Source organism: Amblyraja radiata, chromosome 14 (assembly GCF_010909765.2).
Source record: "Amblyraja radiata isolate CabotCenter1 chromosome 14, sAmbRad1.1.pri, whole genome shotgun sequence".
NCBI lineage: Eukaryota > Metazoa > Chordata > Chondrichthyes > Rajiformes > Rajidae > Amblyraja > Amblyraja radiata.
Genome location: NC_045969.1, coordinates 33,505,315 through 33,516,607, shown reverse-complemented (window position 1 = coordinate 33,516,607; position 11,293 = coordinate 33,505,315). Strand labels below are relative to the sequence as shown.

Genomic DNA, 11,293 nt, shown 5'->3' with positions numbered 1-11,293 from the left:
TTAAATAATTCAGAATTGATAAACTAGATAACAGAATGTCCAATTTCTTTTTTTATCATGACCCGAGTACATCTTAAAGCACTTCTTAATCAGCAACTTTTGATGATCATGTCCAGGTGTTAAATGCAACAAGCAATCTGCATCGTACTGTGTTCCAGAGCAGCAAGTGAGGCTTTATCTGCCTCTAGTGTAATTGGTTGAGGCTGGAATATTATTCATGGCAGTAGCATTTCCTATTCTGAATAATGTTCCACTGAAACGGAAGATCTCAATGTAATCCTTTTACCGTTAGACTTTGGAGATGCAGTGCGGGAAGCAGGCTCTTCGGTCCACCGAGTCAGCACTGACCAGCGATCACCCTGTACACAAGCACTACACACTAGGGGCAATTTTACAACTTACCAAAGCCGATTTACTATAAACCTGTATGTGAGGAAACTAGAGCACCCTGAGAAACCCCAGGGAGAATGTACAAACAACACTCGTAGGTAGGATTGAATGCGGATCTCGCACTAAGGCAGCGACTCCCGTTGCGCCACTGCCAACCTTACCGTAACAAGTTACCTTCACAGTTATCATCTCTTCAGTGATGTGCCATACTTTCTTAAGCCGAGCATTGTCATATGCAGAACTAGTGACGTACAGATACAATGAAAATCAAAACAGATTAAGCATAGATAATGCATAAATTACACAAATGCTGCAGAACAGTGAAAAAGAAGACTGCAATAAATGTGACATTAATGCCCATGGAAGTGCCCATAATGTTCTGTTGCCAAGGTAGGATTACATTAAACCAATGTGAGGTTTAAAGACCAGAAGGATGTAGAGAAGTAGCTGTTCTTGAATCTGACAGAAACATCAGGCCTCTACCTACTGCCTGACGGTACCACTGAGAAGAGGCCATGGCCTGGATGGTGGGGATCTGTGATTGATGCTGCCTTCTTGAGGCAGCATCTAAAATCTGCACATAATCTATATGTTCAGATCCTGCAGTGGAATTTAAACCCTGCCTTGAAGACTGCAATAAAAACTGCTTTGATAATTCAGGTATTCATCAACATAATTCTTAAATGTTGTGAGAATCTGTCCCCACCACCCCTTCAAACGGTGTGTTTCAGATTCCAAACACTATCTGAGTTTAAAATAAAATTCCTCAGATTCCCTACAAACTTTCTAGCCCTTAGACCACTGCTCTCTGGTTTTATACACAACTACTATGGTAAAATATATTCCCCTCATAATTTTGAATAATTCAATCACATTTTCTCCTGCATTCTAGGAAAACAAACCTAATTATCCAGTCTCTTCTCATAAATGAAACCTTCCATCGCAGGCAATATCCTGGTGAATCTCCAGGAATCTCATACATGACTGCAGTGTACTCACAACCTTCCTAATATGAGGTTAGACAAACTAGACTTTAATTAGTCGTGTATGGAATGATTCGCCTGGATACCAGCAAATCAGTTTTTCTGCTGTATCGGTACACGTGACAATAATAAACCAATACCTTGTCCTTGCCAATGCCTGGTGTAGGCAGGGACAATCTGGATGTGAGCTTCCTTTTGCATGGTTACAGGCATTATCAGTTTGATCTGCAGGAAACGTTTTAACACAATCAAGGCTAATCCCTTCTCGCACTACAGATTTGTCAATGCATTAAGCAAAGGCTTTTAGAAAAATTGCTGGATGTTTCCTACATTTTCCTTGCTGGAAAAATCTATTGAGACGGGAATCGTCACTCAGAAATCAACGGAAAAACAGTTTAAACTCAAGGTGGGAATCATGTAAGTTGATCAATAAACATAATCTGCCTTGGTTTATGTTCATTATTCTTAATTCAAATGTGTTTGCTACAAATCTGAACCTTGCTGACTTGCCTTCTTTCGAACATAATATTTTTTTGAAGACTTGTATGTGATTTTGTTTTTGTATCTTTTTTCAGATAGCTTTTAGTAAAGATCACCGTGGCATATTTGTATTCTGTGATGCCACAGAAGAGCATTAAGATGTTTCTGACCATTTTAAACGGTAATTAACATTATAATCCATTTTAATTAATAAGCGGCCCCTACCTGCATCATGATTTATGCAATCACCTAAGAAATGATTAACAATCATTGTGGATATGGATTCTATGCTATAATCATTCATTTAATTAACCTTGCCTACTGTACATTTTTTTGCACCTGAAACGTTTGTCAGAATTTTCGATGAAGTATCCAATATTGCTTTATTCAGCAACCCATTTCTATTCTTGCACCAACTGGTTTCTTTTTTTTCCCCTTATTTTCTCTTCTATACTATTTCTCTCAGTTTATTTTACATTTATTAAGTTTATTTGTAACACGGATCACCTGTGCCCGTTTCTGCGAGCACACATTTCCATGCCACTTCAGTCCAAATTACTGAAAGATTAGGGGACTAGTCTAGTCATAATCACCAGAGCTAATCATTACTAAACTATGTTTATATTAATTCTGGAGTAGACACTTATTACCCATTTCTAATTGCCCTTTGAATTGAGTGGTTGAATGCTGCAAAGCTAAGGGCAGTTAGGAGTAAACCACGGTGCTGCAGGTGTGTTGTCACATTCAAACCATATTAGACAAAAACAGCAGACATCGGTCAAGAAAAAGCATAAGTGAAACACATGGACATAGTAGTTTCATGTTCATCATGACTATTGTTACTAGATTTTTATAAAAAGCTGGAATGTATGTAAATATTGAAACTCAAATTTCCCAATAGCTGGTAGATATTGAACTTTTCTTTCTTCATCAGTCTGGGTCTCTGGATAGCCTTTTTAGTATTTCCATTACAACAAATACTTCATAAATTCATGTTATGGGAGCAGAATTAGGTCATTCGGCCCATCATTCAATCATTGCTGATTTATCTTTCCTTCCTAACCCCATTCTCCTGCCTTCTCCCCATAACCCCTGACACCCTTACTAATCAAGAGTCTGTTGATTTCCGCCTTAAAAATATGCATAGACGGCCTCCACAGCCATCTGTGGCAATGAATATCACAGATTCACTACCCGCTGCCTAAAGAAATTCCTCCACATCTCCTTTCTGACCTCGGAACTCACATGCAGGAACCACCTCCTGGTTATCTTCCTACATGTCATAACAATTTGGTTTAGTTATGGGTCTTTTATTATTGGCCCAAATTAATTAATTGACATGTTCGTTTTAGCAAATTGGAAAAAACTGCTTTTAATAATGTATTAATTTCTCTCTTTAATGTACCCTTCCCTGTTTTTATTTAAACTGCACTTAATTTATTTCTGACAATTTCTAACCAATCCATTTATTTGTATTTTGTTCTTTTATGTCTCAGTACTTTTGCTTGCTCCCTTGCACGTGTCTGCTTCCTGGGCTTGTGTCCGGTTATGTCCTCCCTCATGCACCTGTACTCAAGAACGGAACTGTGCTGTTCTTTGCGACCGATCTGGATTATCGCAAGTCCTCAGGGAGTTCCCGTGTGAAGCCTCTGCTATCAACTTGGATAAAAACACTATCAAGTTTTTGACAGAAAGGGCATTTGGTACTCTTCCAGCTCTGCGATCTTTATCACTAGACCACAACAACATCTCCTTCATCACCCCAGGTGCATTTAAAGGGCTGCCTAATCTCACTGAATTAAAACTGGCACACAATGAGTACATTAGGTACCTGCACACCAGAACATTTACTGGCCTGAAACGCCTACTGAAACTCGATTTGTCTGACTGCAATCTATTTAACATTCCGGACCGGATTTTTACAGCAGTCACTACTTTACAGGAGTTGGCAATGTGGCAGAACAATTTCAGAAGAATACCTGGAGCAGTGAGGGGGATGGAGAGCATTACCCGTGTGTACTTGGAGCGAAACAGGATTGAGGCAGTGGCTTACAATTCTCTACAAGGGCTGGTCAGTTTAAAATATCTAAACCTTCAGGGTAACAAAATAGCTGTAATCCATGACGGGGGATTTAAAGACTCTGTAAAACTGGAGTATCTCTATCTTAATGACAATCTTCTGAACAATCTTCCAGAGTTTGCATTTAAAGAACTCAGGCTCTTGAAGATGCTAAACCTGGGAGGTAATTCTTTAGTGAATGTATCCAGTACTTGGTTTAATGAGCTTGTTGAGCTAGAAGTTCTCTATCTGGACAGAAATGAGATCACTTACATTGAAGAAGGGGCTTTTGAAAACCTGACCAGTTTGATCTCTCTGCATCTGAACAGCAATAACCTGACTACACTCTCCCTTTCAGTGTTTCAGCCAGTCTACTTCATAGGAAGACTCTATGTGTTCAGGAATCCGTGGGAGTGTGATTGCAAGCTGGAGTGGTTGAAGGAATGGATGGAAAGCTACAAACTGGTTCGTGATATCCCGTGTGCCTCTCCAGAGTCTATAGCTGGCATGGACCTAAGTAAAGTCTTCTTCAGCAAATCCACTCGAGGTGTCTGCTTGGATCTAGCCGATCTGAATGTGACGGCTTACACACCAACCACGCCAGACTATCCCCGGTCTACCACAGAGAACAGGTTCAGCAGTCTTATTTCTAGATTCCTTTTTCCAAAAACATCGGATGCTGAAAACACCATCAAATTCTTTAGGAATGTGTCAGACTTGAGTGGAGCTGATGTGGAAGCTGCCAATGTTGAGCGATGCCAAATCAACTTGCACGTTCAAATCCTCGTGACAGTTATAATATTATTTTATATTATATGACAGTATTTAAGTGTGCATTCTGCAGATTCTGTATTTACTACAGTTCATGGAAGTCCAGAGGGACAAGGCTGGAGTCGGATGTAATTCATCCCAATGCTCTGTCCCTTAAAAAAAACAAGAACATTCTACATTGCTGGAGTTACAACAGAAGCTCCAAATAGCCTTTTTTTTTTTAAATTGGGAGCATTTTCTGTGGAACAGTTTTCTTGGAATTATAGAACTGCTCATACATCTGTTCTTACCGTCGAACATCCCAACTTCATTTTGTTTTAAATCTCAACAACTGATCTCTGTGGATTATCAGAACTGATTTTGCAGTAGACTCCCAATTTTGGTTGAATAGTGGTATTTATAAAAACCTTACTTTATAATAATAGACCAGAACCACCATTGATGTTACAAGTACATATTTAGGTTTTCTATTTCATTCTATTAATGTGTGTTAACATATGGCACAACATGCTTGTGAACACAGGATACATTGCGATTTGTTACTTGTTTTAACGGAAATTTATTACATCCAACATTGTATGTTTTCTTCCATGCATTCATCTGTTCGAATCCAATACATTAATACTTTCCTCAGTAAAAGGCACCAGATGCGGACTAAATGGTGGCCACAATAACCATTTGATCCTCTGTGCATGGCTTTTAAGGATTAATGTTCTGATCCATTATTCAACATAGGAGGATTGGTCTGACTGCATGCATTATAAATCTATTTTGTTTGTCCAAAAGCAATAGATAAAAGATGCAAAGGAATGTTTAGGCTGATGTAAGCTGGAACTGTTAATTTCATATGTCTGATTAAAATGGTAGTAAATTTAAAAGGGAAATATTGAAACTAGCCTTTTACTGAGGCAGAATCTTTACAAGTTGTAGTTGCACAAATTCTTGAAAAATCTTCCATTTACTATAAATTAGGTTTATATTTTAGATAAATTGAGCTAGGATGTCCTGGAAACCAAAGTGATGGGTACATCAACCATCCAACAATTCATACAATAGTTTTGAGCTGGCAGCTACCAGCACCTACTGCTGCATTCGCCAATTAATGCAATTTGGTCTCCTTCATTCAATTGGGTACTCCTCCTGAATGGAGGTGCCTCAACATCTCCAGACAATGCATTCCAATCACATTGTGCATTTAAAAAATAGATCTTCTTAATTCTCTTCCCCATTATTTTAAACCTGTGATCACTGGTCCTTGATCCTATATTACAGGAAATAATTTCCCAGTCTTCATTTTGTCCATTTCCTGGCCCAAAACATTGTTTGTCTATTTCTCTCCATGGATACTGCCTGACCCAGAGTTCCTCTTTTTATTTTGCTCAAGATTTTATCATCTGCAGTCTCTTGTCTCAATTGTTTATATGCTTCTGTAAAAACTCCCATTAGCTTTCCCTATTCCAAAGAAAATGTTTTGAACCTCTACAAAATATTTATACTTTCCCTTATCCCAAGAACCATTGGAATTTTCTCACCTCCTCTCACATTTTTCCTCTAAGCTGAACAAAGTTGAATGCAATACTCCTGCTGATGCTGACCCAATGTTTTATAAAGGCTCAACATGATTTCCCTGTCCTTGCACTTGTACCCCTGCTAATAAAGCCCAGAACTATGTCTTATTGACAGCTTTCTCAATCTCCCCTGCCTCGTTCAATAGTTTGTGCAGATTTACCTCCCAAGCCAAACAGCTCCTGCAACATTTTTAGAAAAACGATCCTTTTCTCTGAACTGTCTCTGCTCAAACTTCTTACAAAATACATCACCTTGCATTTTTCTGCATAAACTTCATCAGCCAAGAGTGTCCGTTCCACCAGAATGCTTATATTCAAGGTTTCATGGTCAGTTTCTTGTCACATGTACCAATTAAGGTAGTGAAATTTGAGTTACCACACAACCACAATGTGAAAAGCCACAAGACACACAACCACATAAAAGTTAACATAAACATCCACCACAGTGGATTCCACATTCCTCACTGTGATGGAAGGCAGTAAAGTTCAATCTTCTCAATTCACTGCAATATGATTTATGTCATCTACAAACCTAGAGATTGTGGCTTGCAATGTAGATTTTAAAAAAGGGATTCCAACACCGATTGCTGGAGAGCACAATCACGATGGCCCAAAGTGTCTGTTTTTATGCTGCATTGTTTTTTGACTATAACACCTCAATTCACCTTCCTTCAGCCTAAAAAGAATCATTCACCTTGACCCTCTGTTGTTAGCCAGCTTTCTTTCCATACAGTCAGTGTCCCCCCTTTAATGACAATTGCTTCATCTTTGTTAATTATCAAAAGCCCTCTGCAAGTCCATGCATGCCACTCATGCATTATCCTTATAGCATTGCTGAATACAGGCAACCCCCACTTCGGGTGGGGGGGGTAGTTGTGTTCCCCAAAAAATAGCCCACATCAAATTGAATTGAAAAAAAATTATGCTGATTTACTTTTCTTTACACCTAAATTACAAGAGAACAATTTCTGTATCCCAAGCACCCCTAACTGGAAAGTTGCCTATTTGTTTGTGTGGCACTTGGAACATTAACACAGCATGAAATCTTCCTGTCCTATTTAACGGCAAACTAATGCAAATGACGACAACTGTCATTATTTTATGACAATTATTCTCATTTTCATATTTTTGAAGATGTAGTGGTTGCGACCACAGTGCAGGGCTGCCAACATTGGGTGAGTTGAGAGTGAGAAATTGCGTGGGAGCGTAGCGACCAATGGGGGTGTCCCCCTCCCACGGTCAGGAGCTTTTGCATTTTTCAGCTTAAAATTGTGTAATCTGGTGCATACTGTAGCGAGTCTTAACTTGCACTTGAATGCAATAAGGTTAGGCTTAATTACATTCCACAGTAGAGCCAAGCTCTGACCAACAATTGCAGCACATGAATGACCTTAGTATATTCATGTATGGAAATCAGATTATAATTCATGCTGTTATGCATATATATAGAGCTGAGAAACAAGGCAAGAATCGGACCCATCACTGTTCTGCACAAATAAATTGATCAACCTTACCCTTTGACAATAGAAACAAGATGAAAATAATGCCACATATTCAACAATTGTATATGGTTCAATGAAATTAAGATATATGTAAAACATATATATGGAAACAGGCCCTACAGCCCACCAACCAGCAATCTACCCTACACCAGTTCTATACTACATGCCAGGGACAATTTACAGAAGCCAATTAACCTACAAACCTACACTTCTTTCGGATGTGGGAGAAACCGGTATATCCGGAGAAAACCCATGTGCTCATAGGGAGAATGTACAAATTCTGTACACAGCACCTGTAGTCAGGATCAAATCTGGGTCTGTGGTGCTGTAAGGCAGCAACTCTACCGCTGTGCCAACGTGCCACCCCATTCAATATTTTTTACTGTAATATATTTATTCTGGTGTCACGTCAATAAAGATGAACACATGATTCTGATTTCTGCCCTGAGTTGGATAACACACATCTCCAGTCATTGTATTTTATGGCTGATTTTCAATCTCTTCAGTCTGAAGGTCTCGACCCAAAACATCACCCATTCTTTCTCTCCAGAGATGCTGCCTGTCCTGAGTTATTCCAGTTTTTTGTGTCTATCTTCAGTTTAAACCAGCATCTGCAGTTCCTTCCTATACTCTTTGTTAAGCAAAACAGGTCCTATTCTCATAATATTATTCACCTCAACTAAGTCTTTTCTTCACCTCTGTTGCTGCAGAGAATACAATCCGTTATCAAATCTTTCTTCAAAGTGAAAAAAAAATTCCAGCCCTGCCAACATCTTCATAAATTGTCCCTGGATCCTATTCAGAGCAATTGCACCCTTTCTACAATGTGTCATATTCTTACAGCATGGAAACAGGCCCTTCATCCCAACTTGTTCATGCAGATCAAGATGCCCCATCTAAACTAGTCCCATTTATCTGCATTTGGCTCGTATCCCTTTAAACCATGTGTGTGCCAGTGAAGCAGCGACAACATGCGGAGTGCACGGAGACTTGGCGATGCCCGGGGAGCATTTCCCTCTTTCCCCTCCCTGAGAAGGCGGGCCAGCCCAGGTGCTCTGTGCTCTGTGCCCAGCTGGGGTCCGGGAGAGGTGAGGGTCAGTGACCTGGGGGTCGGGCATCGGAACGGAGCCTTAGCCCGAGATTCATCCCTGCGGCTCCAGAGGCAGCACCGACGCCCCCACTCACCTGGTCCGCTCCTGGCCGGGGTTAAAACTCCATGGGGTGTGAGGAGGTGCCTCAGGGGTCGGTGCTGGGACCACTGCCGTGTCTCACCTATCCCACCATCTGCATGTGGAGAAACTAAACTTTTTTTTCCCCAAATCATCCCTCGGACCAGTAGTTTGACAGCCCTGCTTTAAACCAACGCCCTCTAGTTCTTGAATCACATATCGTGGGAAAAAGACTATGCATTCACCTTATATATTCCCCTTGTGGTTTTTACTCACCTCTAAAACAATTTTTGCTTTATATTGAATTTCCAGCACCTGCAGATTTTGGTTCCATGAATGTCAAATATACTGCAGTTTGCCGTTTTAAATAGTATGCTTTAGAGTCTAAGACAATTAAATTGCACGTTCTTTACGGAAGAAAACTATTCTCATTGGTGAGTGGAGGAGATCTGGAAGCCTTGGGCGAATTGAATTGCCCGTGACTATTTAAAAAAAAATTTGTGAGAACTTTATGATCAACGCAGGTATTTTGTGAAATGCGTGAGAGTTGGCAACCCGACACACAGTGGCTCACACACGGTGGTGACTGCAATGGCAGGCAGAATTAGCACACGGTTTCAAGGAACACACAGGTTGACTACTTCAAGCACAGAATGGATTTGGGAACAGAACTGGGGATGAAAGTGATTGAAACTGTAGATTTGTTACCTGTAATGTTCTTTATACTCATGCTTCCCATTCCCCTCCATGTCCACTGCTGTTGCTAGTCGTTGGGTCTCCGCCCACCATATACTGCTCATGAAGAAACACTTTGGGTAGTCGAGACAGGGGCCTCGGGCGCCCCTTTCTGATGGTCATGAGGTCAGAGCTCATCTGCGTATATTAATGGACGGGAGCTACGGCGGCTCGCGCAGCTGAGGAGCGGGCTGCGGGGCAGAAGATCATAGAGCGGATCTTGGTGTTGGGCCCCAGTCTGGGTAATGGCTACGGGGAGATCGAGAACCAGAAACAGCGTCAGGATTGAACCACGTCTGACGAAGTGGATTTTAGTGTCACCGGCTTTCTCGTACGATCTGACGTGAGAAAATGCCATAGAAGCGTAGAAAAATGGTGCACGGATAGGTAATTTGGCGCATCCACACATGATCATAGTTGATTTTCCTCACTACCTTGGTCGTATCCTCTCTTCCCTACATAAAATGCTTTCGGTGTCTAAACATTTATGACCTTATTCAAAAAACTTGACTTCCACAGGTCCTCCTTGTCTCAGTTTTAAACGGCTTGCTCCACATCCAATCCTGGGATTCTGAGCCCTGATCTCAGAGCAGTCAAGAGAAATATCTTGCATCCAATTTGTCCAAGATTTTAACCGTTCAATTAGATTTTCACTCACTTATCTAAACTAGTGGAAAAAGAACAAGTTTACCCTATTTCTCCTCATAGGACAGTCCAGCATAGGAATCAGTTTAATGTATTTCTCCTGTACTCAGAGCTATTGCACTGAAGGCTAACATACGTTATTACCTCAAATTCTTGCTCAAATTTGCATATTTGTTTTCAATGACTGTTATACAAAGGCACAATCTATCACTGTTGGTTGGAGAAAAATGATAGTTTTCAGTTTCTCCAACCAGAGAATAATTTCACCTTTATATTCTTCATCTTCCATATGCTTACCAATTCACTGATCTAAATCTTCATGTTTCTTTGCATCCATACAACCTTCTTAATCATTGTTAATTTAGAAACACTACTGCTTGCCCTAACAAAATAGACCATATTACTGCTCAATTTTCAATTCTTGCCAGCATATTACTCCCAACCCGGTTTACTTTGATGAGGTTGGTGTGCAAAATTAAAGGCCTTAAAAAAAACTAAATTTAGTCTTTATTATTTATTCTGCTTTCTCAAAAACCTTCAGGTTTATCACACAAGATTTCCTTTTCATAAATCCATGTTGACTTTGGTTAATTATGTTGCCATCTTCTAAGTCATTTATTATCACATTCTTTATAATGATCAAGTATTTTCCCTCCTGTCAGTTGGGCTAACTCATCTGTAGTTCCATATTTTCTGTGTGCCTCCAATTTTAAATAACGAGGTTCCAATTGCCACCCTCTGAGGTACGGCATGTTTAGTTTTGAGATGCAGTATAGAAACAGCCTACCAAGTCCACGTTGACCATTGATCAACCATAAGGAATGAAAAATAGGAAGTGGTAAGAATAAATTCTCAAAATCCAGGCATAATGGTGTAGCATGCAAAAGATAAACTATGGTAGAATATTCTCAGACTCCCACAGATAAAAATGGAAAGATACTTCCATTGGTTACTCAAAGGATAAGTGGAAGATGATGAGGCAAGTAACTTT

General features: G+C 40.1%; 1 protein-coding gene across 1 annotated transcript; it reads left to right on the top strand.

The window, feature by feature from the left end:
• Window positions 1–1,435: 1,435 nt before the first annotated feature.
• On the top strand, window positions 1,436–4,864 carry nyx (nyctalopin). The gene is made up of 3 exons (XM_033033071.1): window positions 1,436–1,790; window positions 1,949–2,034; window positions 3,350–4,864. Exons 2-3 carry the CDS (start codon window positions 1,992–1,994, stop codon window positions 4,729–4,731), a joined length of 1,425 nt encoding a protein of 474 aa, XP_032888962.1. The 5' UTR covers window positions 1,436–1,790; window positions 1,949–1,991; the 3' UTR covers window positions 4,732–4,864.
• The last annotated feature ends 6,429 nt before the right edge of the window (window positions 4,865–11,293 follow it).

Coding starts and splice junctions, on each gene's coding strand:
- nyx (XM_033033071.1), top strand. CDS start 1,992: ATGCCACAGAAGAGCATTAAGATGTTTCTGACCATTTTAAACG. Junction 2,035..3,349: donor GTTTCTGACCATTTTAAACG/GTAATTAACATT, acceptor TTTATGTCTCAG/TACTTTTGCTTGCTCCCTTG.